Source organism: Sarcophilus harrisii, chromosome 1, assembly GCF_902635505.1.
Source record: "Sarcophilus harrisii chromosome 1, mSarHar1.11, whole genome shotgun sequence".
Classification (NCBI taxonomy): domain Eukaryota; kingdom Metazoa; phylum Chordata; class Mammalia; order Dasyuromorphia; family Dasyuridae; genus Sarcophilus; species Sarcophilus harrisii.
This window is the reverse complement of record NC_045426.1, coordinates 657,133,960-657,158,610: the sequence shown is the minus strand read 5'-3', so window position 1 is coordinate 657,158,610 and position 24,651 is coordinate 657,133,960. Positions and strand designations below refer to the sequence as shown.

The window sequence follows — 24,651 nt, the reverse complement described above, 5'->3', positions numbered from 1 at the left end:
CCATGTAGCATTAAAGGAGATATAAAAATATTTAAGACATGGTTTCTGTGTTTTATATTTCTTGCAGTCAAGATATAACATACAGTGGTTGTGATATGTAATAATGTACAATATAACAAATATTATAGAGTAGCTATATTATTGTATATTGATACTTCTTTCCATAGCTTTGTGACCTCTATGCTGCTTTTATTTCATTGCATATTATAATACTGCCATTCTTTTCATTATCATTCTTTTGGGACTCATCCAATTCACTAAAAACTTTGCTTTGATTATTTTTATTAATATCTTTTTTGTTTCATATCAACTATTTTTTCCAGTGAATCTCTCTTCCTGAATTTCTTATAATAAAGAGTAAAAAGCAGGGAAAACAGTACAGCAGAGCTAACCAATATATTTTAAACCATTATATTTTAAAAATCTGACATTTGTAATTTTCCACATTTATATTTTCTCCCAAGTTTTCAGAGTAGAAGAGATGCCTTATTTTTCTTTTGGAGTCAAGCTTGGCCATTACGATGATGTAGCAGCATTCAGTTTTGGTCATATATAGAAATCTGAAAATCATATGTATATGATAATTGAACCCATTGGAGGCAATGACTTCACTGTTTTTTTGTTTGTTTGGATGTTTGTTTTAATAACTGCTATTTCAATGTCATTGGAAACCAAACTGTCATGCTGAATATTTTAGGCAGCAAGAGCTCTTCAGTCCTAGATTGCAGTCGGATATTAGCCAGGAATATCAAGGGGCTGTTGTAAGTCCCCTGGAAACCCCTCTTGTTCCAGGCTATTTATCTTTGCTCTTCTCAGTGCTGTGGTTCTTTTTTGAGGCAGCTAGGTGGTACAGGGCCCGAGCTCAGGGCTTGGTGTCAGGAAGAATCTGACACAGCTTCAGAAACTTAATAGTTGTGTGGCTTTGGGGAAGTCATTTAACTTCTCTTCGCCTCAATTTTCTTAACTGTAAAATAGGGATACTAATAGCATCTATCTTTCAGGGTTGTCAGGATCAAATGAGGTAATATTTGTAAAGTACTTACTAAGTTCCTGACACATCATAGGCATTAGATAAATATGAATTGTAATGATTCATGGATATTATGATATGGATGAAGGAAACTGAGAAGGAATGGTCTAAGTGAGAGGAAGAGAATAAGGAATGAGCAGTATCTTGAAAATTTAAAGATTAGAGAGTATCCAACAATAAAAAATGATCAGTAATATAATATTGCAGAATGGTTGTGAAGGATATGAATGAATTTTTAAAAAGGCATTAGATTTGGCAGTTAAGTGATCATTGGTAACTTTGGAAAGAGAAATTTCCATTGAGTAATGGGTTTGGAAATTAGATGCTTAGAGCTGAGGGAAAGGAGAAGTTTTGAAGGACTTTCTTCAGGAATTTAGTGAAGAAATGGACTAGAAGTGTGGCACAATAACTATTGGTGATTAGATTAAATAGAACTTTTTTTAAATAGTAGAGAAGACTTGGAGCTATTCCTGGGTAACTTTGAAGAAGCGGAGAGGTAACAGAAAATTGTAACATAAGAATGTGGGACATAATAATGAGACTATCTGTTAGTAGAGACAAAAGGGTATTAGATCAATAGTAAGCATTAAGTTCCTGCTGTGTACCAGATGATGTTCTGAGTGCTAAAGATGCAAAGAAAGTCAAAGCAAAGTCTCTGCTTTCATGGAGTTCACAATCTAATGGGAGAGATTATATATAAACAACTAGAAAACAAACTATATTTGGGATAAATAGTAAATAATCAAAAGAAAGGGATTGGGAAAGGCTTCCTGTAAAACATAGAATTTTAGCTTGAACTTGAATGAAGACTAAAGCCAAGGGGTTAGAACTGAAGAAGAAGAGCATTTTATTTAGAGAACAAGACAGAAAATGCCTGGAACTAAGAAATGGAAAGAAGCCAGTTGTCAGTGGTATGACTGGAAAGATGGGGGGGGAAGGAAGAAGGTGTTAGGTAATCTAGAGTTTTACATACCAAACAAAGGGTTTTCTATGTGATGCTGAAAGTAATGGGGAACCACTGGAATTTATTGAATAGTGGCAGCTGGGGTGGGGGGTGGGATTTGTGACATGATCAGATCTGTACTTCAGAAAATCACTTTGTTGACTCAGTGGAAGATGTCCTGAAGTGAGAAAAAATTTTTGCCAGGCAGACCAGCTGGCAGGTGAAAGAGTGAGGAGATGAAGACTTGCACCATAGTGGTGACAGTATCAGAGATATTCCAGAAATATTGCAAAGGTGAAATCAGCAGGCCTTCCCAATAGATGAGAGATAGGAGTGAGTGCTGGCACCTAGGTTGTGAGCATGAGGGACTAGAAAGATGGTGGTACCTTGGATAGTAATAGGGAAATTTAGAGGGGGGAATGGTTTTTAGGGAAAGGTAATGTGTTCAGTTTTGGACATGTTGAGGTTAAAATGCCTACTATACATCGTCTGATAGGCAGAGATTGAAGGCCAGCAGAAAAGTTATATTTGAGAATTGTTAGCATAGATACATTTGAATCCATGCATGTTCGTGAGATCATGTGAAGTGAAAGTAGTATAGAGGAAGAAGAGAAGGCGGCCCAGGACAGAGTTTTAGGGAATATCCACAGTTAGTGAGAAGGACCAGAAACTTAAGAAGCTGTCAGATGGAAGAACCAGGAGAGAATGGTATCTCAAAAACCTAGAGAGAAGAGAATTCTCAAGGAGAATACAGTGAATGTTAAAAAGGTGCAAGAAGAGGAATTTGCCTTGGCAAGGAGGAGAAAGTAGGGTAAGATGTTTGAGTGAAGAAATGAGGAGGGAAGAAGTGATAACTCTCAGTAAGTGGCCGGCATATTTTTGGTGAAGCATGAGGGAAAGGATCTTCAGCAGAGATGATAGGGGTGGGTTGGGAATGGGAAGTTTAAGATACAAGGAGGTTTGGAACAATAGCTGTGATGAATTGTATCAGTTATGGAGGAGTAGAATGTCTTGGCTATAGTGAGGGCTCAGTTGAAGATTTGATGGTAAGTTTGTAATGGACCCAGTTTCTTGATTTTCTCTAGTTTAGACTGTCTTGAATCAGAATTCCTTATGTGATGTCATTGACACACAGTTTTTTCTTGAAGCTTCCTACAGTAAGAGGAACTCTGCACATAGTGAGGCAAGCAAATACGACTTCAGGACAGCTTTGGTTTTTAGGAATTTAAAAATTTTTATGGACATACAGGCAATTGGTATGTCTAGAGAGCTGGACTCAAAAAATCAGGAAAATCTGCTTTCACATTCCCTTTCTTGTACATACTTGACTGTGTGATCAAGGTTAAGGCATTTAATTTTTCAGAATCGGGCAACTAAATATAAATTGCAGAATAGTTAGTTACTGATCTTCACTGATTGAGGGAATTTTCCTTATCAGGAATTCCTTTTCCTAATGAAATCATTAGTCCATATTCTCCGCACCTCCCCCCTCCGTCCCCCAAAAAAAAGAAAAAGAAAATTTTCCTTCAAGACTGAATGTGTTTGGGTATTTTTTTGTTTGTTTGTTTTTATATGTATTCATTGCTTTTGTTCGGTGTGACAAAACAAAAAATTCATATTGACAATCTTTCAGATGTTTGAAGGTCATTATTAAGTTCCCCCTCTGCCCCTTTCCTAGTTATCTTTTTTAGGATAAATTTGTCCAGTTCCGTCATCTCGTTCTCAAATGCCCTTGGTGGTCTTAACCTTCCTGATTGTTCTTTGTTTTGTTTTGTTTTTTAATTTGTCTTCTCTTCCAAAAATTGGGTACTAGAACTAAACACATTATTTAAGATATGTCTGTCCAGAGCAATTATATTAGAGACAACTTTTGAATTGAAAATCTACATGGCTGGTTAGAGGAACCCAAATAAGAAGGTGCTGGCATTGTTTAAGGCATGGAGAATAGCATTTTGTCAAGCCAAAAAGGGTAGGGAATAGAAAGTCTCAATGTTGGACTGAGTTTTTCTTGTTAGCCAGTTTGTGATACTGAGCAAATGATATGGTAATTCTACTCATGAGACAAATTAATATTGTAGTATTCACAGGAAAGGAGAGAAAAGGTAGGAAAAGGGGTTGAGGACATTTTTGTAATAATTCAAAAAGCTATTAAGGACATGCCTATGTAGGAGAATGCCATTAGAAATAGAAAGAGTGTGAATTCAAGAAAGATTGTCAAAGCCACATTGATAGGATTTGGTGACAAGATATGGTTGATTTTTAAGAAAAAGACATAAATTTAGTATCCAAGAAAAAAATCTAGCTCCCCAAAATTCCAGACAAACCCCTGGTTGTAAATAGCTATATTCATATTCCAGAGTATGAAGATCCTAATGTAGGACAAATTTGACTTCTTTAAATATCCTGAAATGTAGTGGAGTATGACTTTTGAAGACATTTTGTTATCTCTTGTTAGAATATAAATTCTCTGCTTAAAAAAATTGGTTTAGTTTTTATTCTTGAATCCCTTGCACACCTAGTAGTGCTTAGCTCATAATAAGCATTTTAAAAATATTTCCTTGTTGGTTGATTAGAAATTAGGAAGTGAAAGCCATCTAGGCGTGCCGTCTAGATTTTGGAAAAGTTGATTTCAAAGGGTTCAGGAAAAGGTTAGGTTAGCATCTCATGTCTTGAAGTTTAATATAGGAAGTCATTCCAGGAAAAATGAGAAGTAATACTAAGTGTGAAATTCTAAAGACAAAAACAAGTAAGTTGTCCAAGAAGACTGAAGGTGACACAAAGGGAGTTCATTAATCAATTTAGATTTTGTTTTTGTTTCTTATTTTTCATGTATATTTTATTTTCATATCACTTTCATCTCTGATATATCCCTTTCCATCTCCTCTGCCCAGTGAATGACCCCTTACAAGAGAACTTAGCAGACTTTTTCTATAAAGGGCCAGATGGTAAATATTTTAGGTTTTGTGTGCCAAGAAACAAAATGAAGGATTTTTATATAGGTACTTGTATATAACAAGAGAGAAAACAAGTTTTTTCCATATTCTTTATTGTTGAAATTCAAAAGATAACAATAGTTGAATGTAATTTTTGTACTACAGATCTACTAATGAGAAGAATAGAATTCTTATTTTTGGGGGGGAGGTAAAGTTAACATTTTGCTTAATTATAGTTCAAAGTTACTGTTCCTTTCATCAAAATTGGTTGCAAATGTTCATCTGTTAATGCTGGTCTGTAATGAGATTTTAGATATTTCATTTTGGAAAATGCCCTTTCACATAGATAGGTACTGCCAATACTGATACCAATCTACAACAATATGATTTTGAGCATATTCATCACCTGAAAATAATTTGAAAAATTCTTTTAGATCATTATTGAGTAGATTAATCACTTCCAGTTGAAGGTTAGGTGGCTGTTGCACAGTCAAATAGATTTGAAATGAATTTCTTTTACCCTTGCTTTGAGATCAGAAAAAAAAAAAATCTGCTAGAGCTGTCTTTTGAGCTTGGAAAATGTGTCTTATAGTTTGTGAGATTTAATATCTCTTTTCTAGTTTTGACTTTTGACTGTAAGGGAAGCAGTTTGACATGACTTTTGATTCATATTGTCATTACATTAAATTGACCTTACAATGCAGCCTAAGTTTTGCACATAGGCATTGCTTTGTCTTTTCATTATCTATAGTTATCTATTAGTTATCTCGAACTGAATGTCCCATAGATATCTTAAACTCAACATATCCTAAACTAAACTCACTACCTTTACCCCTAAACCATCCCCTCCACCTGCCTACCTTTTTATCCTTCCAGTCCCTTGGGCTCACAATCAAGGTGCAATAACTCAGTACCTCATTCCTGGACCAAATCTGTAGCCTATTGGTAGGTCCATTTGCCTCAAGTCTCTCCCCATTCCCATCTATTCTCCATTCAGTTGCTGAAGTGATCTTTCTAAAAGCATAGGTCCCAACATGTCAAACCTCCCCCATTAAAGCTTCCTATTATCTCCAGGATCAAATATAAAACCTTCTGTTTGACACATAAAATCCAGTCCTTCTGATGTTCTTGTTCTCTGTTATATGCTCTTTGATCCAGTGACACTGGCTACCTTGTTATTCTGTGAACAAGTCACTCCTCTTGGCCCTGGACTTTTTATCTGGCCATCACCTTGCTAGAATACTTTTTGTAGAGCATTTGTTTGTCTTCCTTTAAGTTCCAATTAAAATTCCATCTTCTAGAAAAATCCTTTCCTAACATCCTTAATTCTAATGCCTCCCTCTTTTAGTTTTTTCCTATGTATCCTGTAACATGGCTTCTTTGTACATGTCTGATTGCTTTTTTCTCCCCCATTAATACTAGCTTCATTAAGGTAAGGATTGTCTTTTGACGTTTTTTGTATCATAATAGTTTAGCATTATACTTGGTACATTGTAGGCTCTTAATAAATGTTTATTATATTTCCAATACTTACTGCTTCTCTTTCATTCAGTAAATATTTATGAAGAATTATTTCATTATGAAATGAAATATTTATTCTGTGCAAAGTGAATAAAACTGACCCTTGCCTTACGTGTGTTAATGTAGAAGATAAAGACAATATAATTGTAAAACAGCTTAAAATATGACAGTTGCTTAAAAGAGTGCAGAATGCTGTGAGTTTAGATAGAAAGAGCTTACTTCTAGCTGAGGGGCATGGGGAAAATTTCCATGGGAGTTTAGAGGTGGGACTTGGAGCACAGTTGAGGACAGAGGGAGAAGTCTCCACTAAAGTGGTCTTGTTGATTCGATCTAAATTTGGCTCCTTGGGGCAAAGCTCTGCTAATCCTACCCTTATTGCAAATTTTACATATATAAAGGTGCAAGAAACTAAGTGACTAGATGGCATAAAACCTAATTTGGCAGAGCATAGAATATATGAAGAGGAATAGTGCAAAAAAGAATGTTTGAATCAACTAGTCCATGTCCTTGGATGACAGTTTAAGCTGTACAATATTCACAGTATGTAATTCAGTATTCATAAAGGGTTTTGAGGAGTAGAGTAATATGCACACAACAGTACATTCATGTTTTCCAACTCTGCCTTGGCAGAAATTTCTGGTCCTTCCCTCCTTCCCTCCCCACAATTTTGTTTTCATCTGCCTTTGTTAATGTGTGAGCAGGGATCTTTTGCCTCTCTTTATAGTCCCAGTACTTAGCATAGTGCCTGGCACATAATAGAGGTTTAATAAATGTTTGACTGGTATCTAGCTATCATAAGAGATACCTAGATAAAGAGCAATTTAGATTTATATTTTAGTTTTAGATGTTCTTTCATTTAAGCCTCCCAGTGAACTTGTAATATAGCTAATACAGAAATGAGGACTTATTAGGATTAAATGATTGTGTAAGTTCCCATGGCTAGTTAGCAGAACAGTCAAGGATCAGTCCTCCCTATTTGTGCCTAGAGAATCAAGTGGTACCTTTACCTTTGAAATGATCATGATTTGGGTCATATCTTCCTCTGCCTCAAAGAGTAATTGAGTATCTTTCTAGGTGACTATATCACAATTTTCTCTTACAGTTCAGGACCTTAAAGGGCTTGGTTATGAGAAAGGAAAACCTGTTGGTCTTGTTGGGGTGACAGAACTCTCTGATGCCCAGAAAAAACAGTTGAAAGAACAGCAGGAGGTAAGCCTGGGAAGGGAACTGAGTCACTTCCCCCTGCATGTGGAGTATACTAATAACAGTGCCAGTTGATGTCTCTTTTTGTACTTCATGGTTATATAAACATGCAGAACCTCGTTTAGGCTTCTTCCCAGTTCTAAGTCCATAGCTGCATTTCTTTGTCCATAGCTGCCATGATTAGAAGGGAAATCCCAGTCTGTCCTTAGGAATAGCCTGGACCAAAAATGTTAAAACAAGTTTTGAGGGCATTGACATGCTGCAGCTCCCTGGGAACACTGTTCAATGAGGAACTCCTTTTAGGCCTTCAGATAATCAAATCCAGTACTCTTTCAAAGGGCAGCTATTAAATGTTCCAACTTTGGTTTTCATCACTCTATAGGGCAGCCACGGCCAAGATTATTTTCTCTATAAAGAAATGAAGGTTCAGAAAAGAAAGTTGACTCATTTAGCTCTGCAGAACTGAAATCGAGGTTCATACTTTGGTCTCCTCATGCTAGCTTATAAACAGCAAAGAAATCATCGTTTTTTGTATTAGGTACGGTGGTAAGGGTCTTGATGTCTACTTCAATTCTAAGGTAGTAGTGGTAAGACAGGTTTTGACTGCTCCATAACAAAATGAGCTTTCAGATGCTGATCTGAACGGGTTGGAGGATGTTATCCACTTTCCCATTTTCTCTCATTATTAATCATGTAATAGCTTAGCCAGCTATCGTAGCAAGCAGTGAGACTTTACTGGAACTTGCTGGAACATAATATTATCTCCTTTCAGATGCAGCAGATGTATGACATGATTATGAAGCACAAGCGGGCCATGCAGGACATGCAGCTTATGTGGGAGAAAGCAGTCCAGCAACACCAGCACGACTATGATAGTGACGAGGAGGTAGACAATGAGCTGGGAACATGGGAGCACCAACTGCGTCGCATGGAGATGGACAAGACAAGAGGTAGGTCTGATAACAGAATTATAGATTTGGCCTAAGTAGCATCCACATGGTTTAGGGAATAGGCAAGGTTTGGATATAATTTGGGAATGTTTAGTCTGAAGAAAAGAAAACTTGGAAGCAATCAGATTCTTGTCTTGCAGGTATCTAAGGGTTGTCACTAGAAAGAACTAGTGTGTGAGTATAGGAACATATTTCCTAATTAGGATGATCCAGAAATAGAAAGGACTGTCTGATGAAATAATAACCTCCTTGATATGAAAGTCTTGAGGCTAGATAATCACTTACAGATGATATCATTGTGAGGATTAAAGCACTAGCTAGATATGTTGAAGAGAAACCACATATTACATAGGAACCAGTTTGCTTTTGATTGAAACTGTTACTGGTTTTGAGGAGCAGCCTAAAAATGTACAGGGATGGGGATCTTGCAGGTAGAATCTCATTTTAAGAACCTCGAGAGAACACCCAAGCATTCTCAGTTGGAGAAGATTTCAAAGATCATCTACTCAAAGTTATTGAAATATGTCTTTCTATAACCTTACTAATAAGCATTCATGTTTTTTTGGAGGGAAGGGGATAGCTCTTACCATTAGGAATTATGTAGGCACAACTGGAGAAAATGGAAATCTGTATTTTATATATGGAAGGAATTTTGAGGGTTGAAGTGATTTCTCATTCCTGTAGGAAACTTCCTTTGTCAGTTCAGATTAGCTATTGCTTTGAAATTTATAGTCTTCAAGAGTTGACTAGGGGAGTAAGAAGTTAAGTTCCTTGTCTAGGGTAACATGGTAGAAGAGATCTGTCACTTAAGCCTAAATCTACCTGATTCTTTTTTTATTCATAATATCTTCTTGTCTCTATTTAAGAAAAAAGTTATTTGGAATATTTTGCATATTTAAAGAAAAGTGGTATTTAAGTTAAACATCTACAAACACTAAAAAATTGGTTCAAAGTATTGGGTAAAGAGGATAACATGATTGGAAATGAGTAACTGGTTTTAGAGAGAATAAATACTCTGATAATGACAGTATTTGAATCTAACATAATATAATCTTAAGGCAGCATATGAAATGGAGAGGAAACCAAACTACAAGTCTTAAGACATGGATTTGTGCCTAAGCTGTGCTGCTGTGACTTTTGAGTCGGTTCATTTTTTTAAGCCTCATTTTCTTCTATAAACTAGAGATAGTGATAATGATCCTTCCTGTTCTATAGGTCCATTGCAAAGAAAGAGCTTGGTAAACTGTAAAGCACTATTGAATTTCCTAAGCACTAACCACATAATACGTTCGTGTCACTACCAGGCAGTGGCGATGTAAGGGCAAAATATACAAAAGTACAAAAAGTAATAAAAAGCTGTCTCAGTTTTGAAAATGTGTACATTTTCTGGAGTGAAATAGGGAAATACTGTTTGCACAGGTAAAATAAGTGTAGTGTAAGTTTGAATCTCTTAAATTGCTTTTTTTTTTTTTTTTTTTAAAGAAGTGTTTCATCAGTGTTGATACCCAGGTTAGTGGAGCTCTTCAAACCGAGGATCTTTGTCATCTTACAGAAAGGAGTTGCTTTCTGAATTACTTACCTAAAACAGGAAAGGCAGTAGTTCACATAGTAATTTCTTAGAAACATAGCATCAGAACTAAAAGAAACTTTGGAAGCCATCTCTTTGAATGGAGATGATATCATTCCCTTGTGCTTCAGAGTCTGTGGTATCAGCAGTGTTTGAGATCTTCATCTGTTAGCATTTCATACTTTGTCTCCTTCCTGAACTTGTTCTCCTTTTATTATCTTCACCAGCCAGTTACCAAAAAGATTCACAGTCATTTTCTGTTGCTAATTTTTGTCATTCTACCTCCACAATGTTTCTAATCATACATTGCCTTCTCTCTACTCATTGCTCCCATTCTAGTTCTGGCCTTCACCACCATTTCCTGGACTATTGCAATAGTCTTTTGCTTGATCTGTTTGTAACCCTTTTCCCAGATTCCCTATCCCCTCTTCCCTCCTGCTGTGCCTAGTCTCCACTTGAGAACTGCAGATCTGATCCCATGTCTACCTCTTTGTCAAATCCCAAGGTGTCTTCTTACCTCCAGGATCAAATTAAATTCTCTTTTGAGTTTTCGAGCTTTCATATCCCCATGCCATCCTACCTTTCCAGCCTTATTGCATTCTACTCCTCTTCATCCATCTCACTGTTCAGCCCAGTTTACTTTCTTGTTAGTCCTCACATGATTCTGTCTCCTATCTCTGTGTTTTATGTTTTCTCTTTTCTCCTATCCATGGAATGGACTCCCTTTTCTTGGATTCCTCAGGACTTAGCCCAAGCTTCTATTCAGCTGCTAGAGCTTTCTTTTCCTAAGGTTACCTTATATCTGTTTTGTACAAAACTATATATGTGCTTGTTTTCTCCACTATTAGAATATAAAATCTTCCAAAGAAGGAATTGCTTTGCCTTTGTCTTTATATTCCCAATTTCTGGCATTGTTAAGTGACTAGTGACACTTAATTAAGTGCTTATTGATGATAACTGGTTTACTGCATGGCAGTAGGTAGAGCCCTAGACCTGAGTCCAAGTAATGCTATGAATGGCTCGACTACTCTCAGCAATGCAGTGATCCATGACAATTCTTGGGACTCATGATGAAAAAGGCTCTGGAGATGGAAAAAGACCTGATGAAGTTTGACTACAGATCAAAGCATTCTTTTTTTCATATTGCTTTTTCTTTGAGTCTGCATTTTCAATATATTTTTCATGACTAAACATATATAACCTGTATGAAATTGTTTACTGTCTTGGGGTTTGGACAGGGGTACATTGGGAAGACATAAAGGAAGGGAGAAAAAATTTGGAACTCAAAAATTTAAAAAGAAACACATGGTAACAATTGTCTTTACATATAATTGAGGAAAAGATTTTTTTTTTTTTTTTTTTTTTTAAAAAGGACTGAGTTCAAATACAGCCTCAGTCACTTAATATAACTATGTGACTGGATAATACAATTATCTTTTGCCTGCCCCAGTTTTATCATTTATAAAATTGGGATCATAATTGCAAAAACCCACTAGGATTGTAAGGTAAGTGCTTTGCAAACTTTAAGATTGCTATATAAAGACTGGCTATTATTCTTAAGAATATCTTAGGCATATTCAGTATGAGTATCTTTTAAATTCTGTACAAAAAGAACAATATTGCGTACTAGAATATTAGAGGCAGAAGGAAACTTAAAAGATCATCTTTTCTACCTTTCCTTATTTTACAAATGGGAAATAATAGCTTAGTATTTAGATTAAACTTCTAAGGTTAACAGCATTGGAAGATGTTTAATAAATGCTTGTTCTCTCCCTTTCCCCTCAGAAAATATGTGATGAGAGGGAGGGGCTTCAGTTGAATTTCTTTTTCCTTGTTGGGCTGGGAATGTCCTCACTTTTCCCACATCTCTCTATAGAATGGGCGGAGCAGTTGACTAAAATGGGCAGAGGAAAGCACTTCATTGGTGATTTCTTGCCCCCTGATGAGCTGGAGAAGTTCATGGAGACATTCAAGGCATTAAAGGTAAGGGAGAAAAAGAACTGAATCAACTTCTGGTGTGTTAAGAAGATATTTCTGCTACATGGTGTTTTATAATTCTCAAAGGTGTACAAAGTGGATGGGGTGTTTTTATTTTTGCTTTTGTTTTGCTTTGTTTAAGCAATTGGGGTTAAGTGACCTGCCCTGGGTGACACAGCTAGGAAGTGTTAAGTATCTAAGGCCAGATTTGAACTCAAGTCCTCCTGACTTAAGGTTTGGTGCTCCAAAGTGGTTTTTATACATGATCTCATTTGAATTTTTTGCCATGCTAGAGAGTCACAATGGCCAGAGTTGCATGTGGGCCCCCTAGCATTTTAACTTGCTTGGGCCAGTTCTCCGGTTCTTTCTTCCAGAAGAATGATGCTTCTCTTTCAGAGTGTTCCATGTCCGAAGAACACAAGAATAAGATATGCTCATTTCTCTTATCCTGGTCCTCAGTAGACTGACCTATCAGAAGGCAGACAGATTCATCCTGTAGGCCAGTTAAAGGAGGGATCCCAGACACTGTGGGAGGGGTTTCCTGGTACGTATGGTCCTAGTTGACCACAGAAGCCTTGCTCTTCAAGAATCTCCCTTGGAAAGGTGAAAAAGACCAATCAGATGGGTCATACAAGTCCCTGCCATTTGGAGATTGAATCCTAAACTAAATGTGAAGATAGCTGGTGATGGATGGATTAGCCCTACATTTTTCTCTCTCAAACTCTTTAGAGGGTTCTAGTGCATGGTGGTCATAATTTTTAGTAGCCTTTATTATTGTTTGGTAATTGACTTTTGAAACTGTAGGAAATTTTCCTTTTTTTAGCTAGCTAGAACTAATTAGAGCCAGCATTTATCAGTCAAGTTTGATGGAAAAGCAGAACCTCACTTGAAACCATTAGTATGTGCAGTTTGAGCAAGAAACAGAATGTTATGCCTTTTGGTCCTCTTGTTAAGTGTGCCAGAGAAAGACTTGAGTCTCTTAACATCTGGAGAATAGTCAATGGCTAGTACTCTTTTGCCATGGGGGAGATATTTGTAACTGAAAATATCCTCTTAGCAATAAGCAAATAGTATTTAAGCTGCATTTATTATTCCAAGGCTACTAGAAAGTGAAACTTAAAAAGGGAAGCCACACAAAGCTTTCTTTATTAGCTTAAAATAACTTGTAAATGGACTCAGACTCAGACTATCAAAACAAGAAGAGACCTTAGAGATAATCTAATACAGTCCTTTCATTTTACAAATGAGAAATCCTAACTCTTAACAAAAGTTGAGAAAGTACCTTGCTGAATGTTAAAGAGCTCTCCAGGGCCAAAGCTCATCAGTTCAGACTAACTTCTGGCTGCCAGACCAACGTAAAGCTCTTTTTTTCATCTTAATCAGTAAGATCTGTCATCTTTGTAGGAAGGCCGTGAGCCAGACTACTCAGAGTACAAAGAATTCAAGTTGACTGTGGAGAACATTGGTTACCAAATGTTGGTGAAGATGGGCTGGAAGGAAGGTGAAGGCCTTGGCTCAGAAGGTCAGGGGATCAAAAACCCAGTTAACAAGTAAGTAAATGGCTTGGTCCATAAGTGAGTGATATTAACTCAGTATTTCAAAACTCCTTTTCCCATTGTTCCTATTCCCTGCTCAGTACTAGTTCACCACCTTTTTGCTAGCATTTGTTGTAGGTGAATCACTGGGCTTTAGGCTGTGAGTAATGCTGACACTAACCTCTGCTTCTGAAGAAGTTAAAATGTAGGAGGCAGGGATACATAGGGATGCATAAGAATATATGGATGATACTTTGGAGGATACACAGGTAATAACATCTGTGGTAACATAATGCAAGGATGCATCAGTGATGTATAGATGATACCCAAGATAAACATAGTGATGGATAAGTAATACAGAGGTGGAACCTACAAATGGTAAGTTCATGAGAAGGGAAAAGTCTTGGATAGTCAGGCCCATAGGTGCTTCATAAATGTCTGAATTGAAATGGCATGACTTCCAACTCAGATACTCTGGAAAGGGGGAGATGATGGTGTTTTAGCAGGGTCTTAAAGGCATTGCATATAAAGGCTTTTTTTAATAAAGGAATCGGATTTTGTCATTTCCTTGGCTTGTTTTGTGTGTGTCTTTAGGATTTTTTTGTCCTGATCTCTGAAATTTTTTACCCATTTGATTTCATCTGAAAGAGACCTTCGAGGTCTCCTAATCTAACCTTTTTATGTCAAGATTTCTTAAACTTTTTCTGCTTGTTACCCCTTTTTTGCCCAAGAAATTTTTATGTGATCCTGGGTAATATAATCTTACAGCTGGTTTATGACAAAAGAGGGACCAGATCTCCTAGCTTGCAGTCCACATTATATTCCAGTAGAGCATATTGCCTCTATACCTCCGAGGGAAGGAAGTTGAATTGGAACCTTTTTCCTTTGCCCTCCACCTACTTTTATTTAGTGCATAGGCTCTCTCCAGATAAGAAGAATCTTTGGAAGAAAAGAGGCTGCTTTGCTTCAGAAACCTGAAAGAGGGATTTTTGAGGTTTGATGGAGGTGGGGAGGAGATCAGTCATCTTTTCTTGGTATTGGAGTCAGGGAAATTTCAGCTAGATCTTAAGATAGACCATAGAATCAGGCAGCTCTGGTTCATGCTGTATATAGCCCTACTAGACAGCCATTGTTGCTTGTTCTTCATCCCTAACAATGTTATACATAAATGCACACTCCTTTGTAAATTAAGTGTAAAATGTCACTAAAGTAATTTGGTTTTGCATTTTAAGTTAGAGATTTGATATTTAAAGAAATCCTATGATAAATGAATGCTTTTTTGTCAAGAGAATAATCACCCCTAATTTTTTTTAGCTGTGATACAGTAGAATTGACTCTATTATAATGGATTTGGAATCAGATTTGGGTTCAAGGCCTAGTTTTTTATTGTCTCTCTGACTTTGGAGAAATTTTACCTTTTTTTCCCCTGATAATGTTTCTCCTTTGTAAAATGAGCAAATTAGATGATCTCAATGTCTTTTCCAGTTGCAACATTCTCATGTCTTGAATGTGGTTTTTCCTATTTCTGGTTTGCTCAAAGCCGGTGTGCACATGCATGTGTACATATATGCATATACATCTCCTATAGTTCTTTCTCCTTTTCAACAACACAACTCTGAAAACTCTTTTGGTCAGGCCTTAGTAAAGGGCAAAGAAAACCATAAGAATCCCATAAAGATATCTTCCCGACAGGGGAAAGTAAGTCAGTGTCCTATTGGTATTACAGAGAACAGAACAGAGTAGGCCTTCATTCTCTCATCTTGTTAATGGCTTTCTTTCCAGGGGTACAACGGCAGTGGATGGAGCTGGATTTGGCATTGACCGGCCTGCTGAGCTCTCTAAAGAAGATGATGAGTATGAAGCATTCCGTAAAAGAATGATGTTGGCCTACAGATTCCGACCTAATCCGCTGGTATGGTGATCCTTTTTAGGCAAACAGATCCTTCTCTAGCCACTCTTCCATACCTATTGAAAGCATCAGAGTTGTAAATAGTGTTTTACCTCTCAACACCTTGGTGAGGCAGCTATTAGAAGTAACGTTCCCATTTCTCAGCTGTACAAATTTAGGTTGAGAGATTCTGGGACATAGGTACACAGTAGTAAGCATCAGTGAGAATGCTAGCATAATTTTTCTGACTGGTGTTCCTTCTATAATTTCCTTCTGGAAATTAGGGAATAATCATATTTACCACACCTACTCTGGTTGTGAGATTTACATGAGATAGAGTGTATGCAAAGATGCTTTGAAAAATACAAAGAATTGTGCAAAAAAAGGAATTATTTTTCAGCAAGCTAAATCATAATTCATCTGTGAAATGTGCATGTACCTTCCTGCTGGGAGGTTTCCTTTTTTCTTTCTCTCCTTTTGAGTTTTCATCTAGCAACTATGGTTCAATTACTCAGAATAGAACATGATGGACAACTTACTTTGAGGTTATTTTTTAACAGAGCTTTGATTTAGCTGACACTTGGACCAAGTATTAACACATTTCCCCCATACTAAAGGAATGGCAGTTGGTCTGGAAAAGAGCCCACCAAATTTTGTTCTAAATGTGAATTTCCCATGGGCTGAAGCACACACTTCTGTTTGACTTTTGTTCTGGGATGGACTTTGTAGAGAAGGGAGAAAGCACATCTTTGCTTTCCTCTATTCCTCAATCTTTTTATTCATTTTATAGTTGAAGTGTTTGCTGGCTAATTTTGGATGATGTGATTATATCTGTAAATATTAATACTCTTTCTCCTTTTTTTTCTCCCTACAGAACAATCCCAGAAGACCTTACTACTGAGTATTTTCCCAAAAAAAAAAAAGTATTTTCAGTACAAATGTAATTTTACTGTGAAATGTTACAGAACTGCATTATTCCCATCCCCATACCCTGTCTTTTTTTCTTTGTTGCAAATATTGTAAAATGTATTAAAAGTCACAGTACTCTCCTTCACCCAGAATAGTGTTGTAACACAAACTTGACACATGATTCTTTGATGACAGCATCTTTGCAAAGGTGGTGGTATCATAGAGGAATAAAGAGGAAGGATTAAGATGGAAACCTTTCTATAACATCCTTTCCAAAGGGGAACACCAAAGAATTCATTAAGAATCCTCTAATGTTCTTTTGATGGATACCGTCTTACCAGTGACAAAAATTAGTTTTATTCGAAACAGAATATCCAAGTCAGGTTGGAATTTAGAATTTTAATCTGTCTCTCTCACTATACAGATTCAAAACAAAACAAAATCCTGAGGTCCAAAGATTGAGCCTGATAGACAAATTTCATGACAGAGCCAGTCCTAAGACCCAGACTTTCTATGTTATGTCCTAAACTGTGGCAATTATCATCAGGTGGTTGTCTTCAAACAATGTGAGGCAACAAACTTAAATTTCACTTTCCCAACCTAAATTCCTTTCATTTCCCATACCTAGAATCCTAGTCGGCAATGTGGACCTTGCCTGTTTCTAATTCTTGAGGGTATATCTGGAAAAACCCAGCACCTTCTTTTGAGTCCATAAACAAAGAGGAATCTCTGTACCTCCAAAAACCCCTGGTGGGAGGCCCCACTATTGTCTAACCTCCTGTTGATATGGGATCACCTGCAGACTCCTTTATGACTCTTTGTGGGAGGCTCCCTTTCAGTGGGAGCCTCTGAGGGAGGGTTTAGGTTCCTTGAACAGGAAAAAGCTCTATGCCTTATACTTAACACAAGGGGCCTAATTAGTTTCCTTTTTATATATTGTTTAGTCTATACCTTCTTCCTTGCCCTCACCCTTCAGATGTTCCTCTGTAACTCTTTTGAATGTGTTTGGTCTCCAGTTATAGCCTCTTCGAATCCTATTTTCTGCATGGTGAAGTTTTCCAAATTGATATGGTGCTTGTCTTGCTGGGGACTATGTGGTTTCTTTTGAGTTCATGACAGAATCTGGCCCTTTGGTAAAATCAGCATGTTAGGTATCTTAAATGAAAAGCTTTCCCCATTACTTTACCTAGGAGTTCAACATGCCAGTACTTTCCCCAGTCCACTTGGGATCAGTTGATTTACTTTTTTCATAAAAGGAAGAAATCAGAGTATATAGGCTCTGAAGTCTTTTTCAGCTCTACCAGTTTACTTTCTCAGATGCCTTCTCTTGCCTTCTGTGCTCCAAAATCCTTTCCAAGTGAGCATAATTTCAAGTTTGGGGACCTAATCCCAAAATTCACTGAGCCTTAGATTACTCTTTAAAGACAGCGAAATATGCCAGGTCTCTTAGTAGGGACATGGGTCTCTTCCTGAACTCTTCTACTTTGGAGAGAAGAGGAATCTTGGCATGTCCATCCCATATTTCCATTTCCTAGCCCATTAGTATGTTTAATTTTGGGTTGCTTTCAAGTCCTTCTCATCTTAGAATCAGTTAGCAAATATGTATTAAGCACCTATTGTATACCAACCATGGTGATGGCACAGGAGAGATAGAGACAAAAGCAAACAGCTCTGCCCTCAAGGAACTTAGTTTGTTAGAAGAAAGCTACTGGTATCTGTGGTGGGGGGAAGAGATGAAAGGCCCTAAGGAAGACTTCATATAGAAAATAGCACTTGGGCTGAGTTTTAAAGAAAACTTGGAGTTCTAAGAGTCTGTAGATTATTTGGAGCCAGGTTATGAAGAACTTTTTAGATGTGATGAAAGGTCATCTTCATTTTCTAAAAGGTAACCAGACAGTCTTAAGTCAGAGACAGCGTGGCGTAATAGCAGAAGCAGTAGACTGAGCTTGGAGATCTATTTCTCCAGTCACTTATTCTATAGATGAAGAAACTAAGGCCAAAAGGGTACTCCTAAATTCCATGGCTGGGATGAAGAGCTTGGCCTCCTCATTGCTGTTGTGGAATTAGGACCAATCTGCTTACCTTTCCTAGTGTGTTTATTTTGGCTATAAAATGTTGCCACGGCCTCCTATCTTTGTTATGATGACTGGTGCCATGTGAATATGAAAGGAATTCTGAAAACCTGCTTGGGTGTCCTCAGAGCCTACTGAACTCAACCTGTACCTGATGAGCAAGAATCCCTTTTACGATGTTATGCAGCAGCTCATTCTAGTCTCTCTGTTAAGTGCTTACCTTGGTGATAGGAACTATCAATCTGTTCTTTCTCTGCCAAGCTAAATATCCCCACTTGCTTCTCTTGAATCTTATAATGGCTTGTTTTCTAGTCTTGCCCCATCCTGTTCACACTGCTGTGTTCTCCAGTTTGTCTGTCTTACCTAAAACTTGTCCAGAACTGATATGGGATATTAATTGGGGTGCCCAATTAAAAGCTATTTATTAAATACCTACTGTATGCCCTCTAGAGTGTCTATCGTATAGGAGAGCTCAGGACAGTGTGGCTATTATTGTACTCATTTTGGGAATAAGATCTAATGAATCCTGAATTACTATTACCCCTTCCCTCTCACCCTAGTTTAAGCTCTGCATATGCACTGTATAGTTTTGATGTCCTCATGTGTTCCCTTGTTATGGATGGATGCTTGCTGTGCTTAATAATCATGTCTTAGTTATTTTTATCTCTCCTAGTGTTCAGCACAAGGCACCCTATACATAATAGGAATCAATATTTGTTGATTAGAATTTAGTGTCACCTTTTTTGGAAAGAAAACTATTGGTTTTAATTGAGATTTTAAATGTTGTAACATAAATCAATGATTATATGATGTGAGATACATTGGACATGGGAAGGGGAAAGGAGAAGGAAAGAGAGGGGCTTTAGGGTACCCTTCAAATCACATCCCACAAAAAGTCACTCCCACTGCCTACAGAGATGGATTTCAGGTGATATGCCTTGGTCTCTTATTCTGTCTTTGAGAATCATTCTGTGCTTAGTCCCCAAGCTCCTGCACATTTTTCACTAGTTGATATGGTAAAGCACTGGCCTGGGCAAGGAATGCTGAGATCCCAAGTGCCAATTCAATCTTGGGGAGCCTTGGGGAAAGCTTCAGTTTTCTTATCTATGAAATAAAGATAATATCCAGGTTGCCTCTTTCATAGGATGTTGTGAAGATCAGAGAGGTGCTGGTTATGTAAGTGCTTTATAAATTCCATATTCATATGAAACTTTACCAATAATCACAATACTAATGTTATTGAATAAGATAGCTTGGGTTCTTGTATATTTTGAACACTTAAAATAATAAGTCTTGCTTTTTCTTTCTTTCCTCTCTATAAGAGACTTCCATTCCACCAGACTGTGCTAAATTGGCACTGCCCTAAAGGCTGCTTTGTTTTTCATAACTTTCACCTGGTTAGCTGCACCATCTGCTAAGTGCATATTGCATGTGTTCAGTGCTGAGAATAAAAATGAAACAAATCTCAAGTAAATGGGAGCTTACAGTCTAGTAGAAAAGGTAAGGTATATGTGCACTACTCAAATATAAATACATAAATATGGATACATGAGAAATAGGAGCTAAGGTAAGCACCTAAGTGTATTGCTATTTTTTTTTTTAAGCATCATTTTCAGATATTCCTCTTCCCCTCTCTCACCCTGAGAGCTATTCCTTTTAATGAGGAAAAAGGAGTTGGGCCAGCAATTTAGTAAAATCTACTAACTTCTCAGTCTGGCAAATGAGTCTGATAGTAGATGCAATGTTTGATACCCAGAGTCCCCTGATCTCTGCAAAAAGGGGAGGGAGATCTCCTTTTTCATCATTTTTTCAGGGGCAAACTTCATCCTATAGAAAGTTGATTGTCTTTTTTCTTTCTTTTTTTTTTTTTTTTTTTTTTTTTTTTTTTTTTTTTTTGTTCTTTTTACTTACATTGTAATTATACATATTTTCCTGATTCTGCTTCCTTTATTTTGCATCATCAGCTCATGTAAGTATTCCCACAATATCCTGGATTCTTCCTAATCATTATTCCCATTACATTTATGTCAGAGAGACAGCATGGTATAGTGGATTTTGGTTCAAGTCTTGCCTCTGGCTCATGTCAGCTGTATGATCCTGGACCATTCACTCAACCTTTTAGTGTTCTAGGCAACTTCTTAAAATTATTGTGGGATGAGATATGTGCATTTGTATTGTTAGAAGGACTTGCCTCATGTGGAAATGGCAGGTTCAGTGTCCATCATGTCAAATCAGTGAGCATTAAGTGGTTACTGTATGCTAGACATTTTACCAAGCACCAGGAGAATAAGAAGAAAGGCAAGGACAGAACAGTTCTGCCTTGAAGTCACATTTGAAGGGAGAGAAAACATGCACATGGATAGGTAGATGATGAATATCAAGGTGACCTTGGCATATATGCATATAAGACCTCTGGGATGAAGGTTATGAACTTTTTAGTCACTTAGTTTATTAGCATAATTTGAAATTGCTTTTCAGAATGGTTGGACCAATTAATAGCTATACCAGCAATATATATTAGTCAAGCATTGATTAAGCATTTATACCAGGCACTGTAATAATTTATGGAGTTTCAAATAAAGGTGAAAACTCAACTTTCAAAGAATTCATTCTAATGGGAGAAACCATGTGTAAATAAAATAGCTCCTCTGATATTGCCCATTCCCCTTTTTTTGTGATTTCCAGTTTACTGGGTGTCGGGAATTTCAAAATTGTTTTGATTTGCATTAATCTTATGGAAATTTTATCTCCTGTGATTGCCCTTATCAGAAGGCATAGTTTTTAACTTGGGGTGGAAGATTTCTGGAGTAGTTAGAACCTGAACTGGACTTTGTAAGGAAAGAAGAATCTCAACAAATAAGAAACATGAAAGGTTCATATTCTCTACATGATGATGAGGGGAGATGTACATAAATGCACAGGTGTGGAAAGGGGTGGAATGAAATTGTGGGGATGGAAGACAAGTACATTTTGGCATGTAGTGAACATTAGGTGAATTTGGAAAGACAGGTTGGAGTCTGAAGAGAAGGAGATACGTTAAATGTGAAGGAATTTGTTTTATTCTAAGAAGATGGCTTTGATTTGAGAAAAATTGATCTGCATGTGGAGATCATAGATTTAGTACTGAAAATGATCTTGAAGTTTGAATTTAGCCCCTTCATTTTATTCATTTTTATTATTATAACTTTATTGACAGAACCCATTCCTGGGTAATTTTTTTGCAACATTATCCCTTGCGCTCACTTCTGTTCTGACTTTTCCCCTCTCTCCCTTCACCCCCTCCCCTAGATGGCAAGCAGTCCTATAGATGTTAAATATGTCACAGTATATCCTAGATACAATATATGTGTGCAGAACTGAACAGTTCTCTTGTTGCAGAGGAAGAATTCGATTCGGAAGGTAAAAATAACCTGGGGAGAAAAACAAAAATGCAAACAGTTTACATTTGTTTCCCAGTGTTCTTTCTTTGGGTGTAGCTGCTTCTGTCCATCATTGATCAATTGAAACTGAGTTAGATCTTTTTGTCAAAGAAATCCACTTCCATTTCCTGGTTCTGCTCATTTCACTTAGCATCAGTTCATGCAAGTCTCGCCAATCCTGTCTGTATTCATCCTGCTGGTCATTTCTTAGAGAACAATAATATTCCATAACATTCATATACCACAATTTACCCAACCATTCTCCAATTGATGGGCTTCCATTCATTTTCCAGTTTCTAGCCACTACAAACAGTAGCCCCTTCATTTTTTTTTTTTAATAGCCTTTTATTTACAGGTTATGTGCATGGGTAACTTTACAGCATTAACAATTGCCAAACCTCTTGTTCCAATTTTTCATCTCTTACCCCCCACTCCCTCCCCTAGATGGCAGGATGATCAGTAGATGTTAAATACATTAAAATATAAATTAGATACACAATAAGTATACGTGACCAAAACGTTATTTTGCTGTACAAAAAAGAGTCAGACTCTGAAATATTGTACAATTAGCTTGTGAAGGAAATCAAAAATGCAGGTGGGCATAAATACAGGGATTGGGAATTCAATGTAATGGTTTTTAGTCGTCTCCCAGAGTTCTTTCTCTGGACGTAGCTGGTTCAGTTCATTACTGCTCCATTGGAAATGATTTGGTTGATCTCGTTGCTGAGGATGGCCAAGTCCATCAGAACTGGTCATCATATAGTATTGTTGTTGAAGTATATAATGATCTCCTGGTCCTGCTCATTTCACTCAGCATCAGTTCGTGTAAGTCTCTCCAGGCCTTTCTGAAATCATCCTGTTGGTCATTTCTTACAGAACAATAACATTCCATAATATTCATATACTACAATTTATTCAGCCATTCTCCAACTGATGGACATCCATTCATTTTCCAGTTTCTAGCCACTACAAAAAGGGCTGCCACAAACATTCGTGCACATACAGGTCCCTTTCCCTTTATAATCTCTTTGGGATATAATCCCAGTAGTAACACTGCTGGATCAAAGGGTATGCACAGTTTGATAACTTTTTGAGCATAGTTCCAAACTACTCTCCAAAATGGTTGGATTCGCTCACAACTCCACCAACAATGAATCAAAGTCCCAGTTTCCCACATCCCCTCCAACAATCATTTTTTCCTGTCATCCTAGCCAATCTGACAGGTGTGTAGTGGTATCTTAGAGTTGTCTTAATTTGCATTTCTCTGATTAATAATGACTTGGAGCATCTTTTCATATGACTAGAAATAATTTCAATTTCTTCATCTGAGAATTGTCTGTTCATATCCTTTGACCATTTTTCAATTGGAGAATGGCTTGATTTTTTATAAATTAGAGTTAATTCTCTATATATTTTGGAAATAAAGTAGCCCCTTCATTTTAAAGGTGAGGAAGCAGATTTCTAAAGAGATCATCATAATGATTTCCCCTCCCCACACTTTGGATGCACAATGATTAAGTAGTAGAGGCAGATCTAAATTCTGTGACTCCCTGCCAGTGAAGCGGTGGCGTTGGCAAAAGATGTTTGCATAAAAGGGACACTAGCTAGAGCATTAGGTACCTTATGAGCCAGCCACAAGCAAGAGTCCCAGCCCTTAGGCAGGCTACATTCTAATAAGAGACCAAGAAAGATCCACTGGGTGTCTGAACCAGGGTGGCGGCAGTGTGATCGTTGAGGAAGGTTTCCATAAACAGATCCATGAGGAAGGTTCCACCTTCCATCCAAGGTGATCTTGAATGATTTAAAAAACCAAGAGCCCCTAGATGGCGAAGTGGAGGACTTCAGTTCAAATGTGGCCCCATGACACTTCATACTTAGTTGTGTGACCCTGGGCAAGTCACTTAACCTCAATTGCCTCAAAAAAAAAAAAAAAAAAAAAACCCAAACCCAAACCTCAACATCTTTATTTTAACCTCTAACAAATCTCTAACATTCCTTCAATTCTGAATGTAGGAGACAAACTACGGAGGGACCTATATGCCATGATCTAGTTCTCTCATGTTCTAGATTAGAAAGGCCCTTGGGCTGTCCCAAGAATTGTGACCCATCTTCTCAGGTGGAATGAGGTCCAGGGAAGGTGGGCATCAGACCAGACAACTGTGGCCCCTGAAGGATCCCCTCTTTGTGGATGGAAAGTAGTTTAGTGTTCACCTTTGTCCCGTTCATTCCTGCATTTCCCAGATCTCGGCTTTCCCACTGCATTGGTTGCTTCTTACCTGTGGCTGTCAGGAACTTGGAATCTGCCCTCTCTCCATCAGAGGATCAGGGTGGGGAGTGAGCACTAGAAGGGGTCATTTCAGCACTCTGGACAAAGTTCAGGTTGCCCCTCCCTAAAGATGGCTATTGATAGGTGACTGAGGTTCTTACCCTGGTTCCCATATCTGCTAGTTCAATGTTCTTTCCATCAAGGCATACTTCATTCTTATTCAAGAGGCAAAAACTGACAACTCAGTTCTTTTAAAGCCAAATTTTTGTAAAACAGACTAAGAGAAAGAACTTTGAGACTGTTGATCAAAAAATGAAGGCACAATATGGCCATCAAGGGAAAAGTGGATTTAAGGGCCCTCCAGCTTAGTAGATCTTGGAGTAAAAGACTTGTTTTCTTCTGATCAACTACAGTGGATGTATCAGCTGGTACAGATTC

At 37.5% G+C, this 24,651-nt stretch overlaps 1 protein-coding gene across 1 annotated transcript in view; it reads left to right on the top strand.

Annotated features, from left to right (window-relative positions):
- The window catches only part of SUGP1 (SURP and G-patch domain containing 1), a 46,920-nt gene extending 30,315 nt beyond the window's left edge, over positions 1 to 16,605 (top strand). The window contains exons 9-14 of the mRNA XM_003760737.4: positions 7,530 to 7,636; positions 8,403 to 8,580; positions 12,024 to 12,130; positions 13,529 to 13,674; positions 15,442 to 15,571; positions 16,422 to 16,605. Of these exons, the coding sequence (XP_003760785.1) occupies positions 7,530 to 7,636; positions 8,403 to 8,580; positions 12,024 to 12,130; positions 13,529 to 13,674; positions 15,442 to 15,571; positions 16,422 to 16,448 (695 nt within the window). The 3' untranslated portion in view covers positions 16,449 to 16,605. The remainder of the gene's footprint in view (positions 1 to 7,529; positions 7,637 to 8,402; positions 8,581 to 12,023; positions 12,131 to 13,528; positions 13,675 to 15,441; positions 15,572 to 16,421) is intronic.
- The last annotated feature ends 8,046 nt before the right edge of the window (positions 16,606 to 24,651 follow it).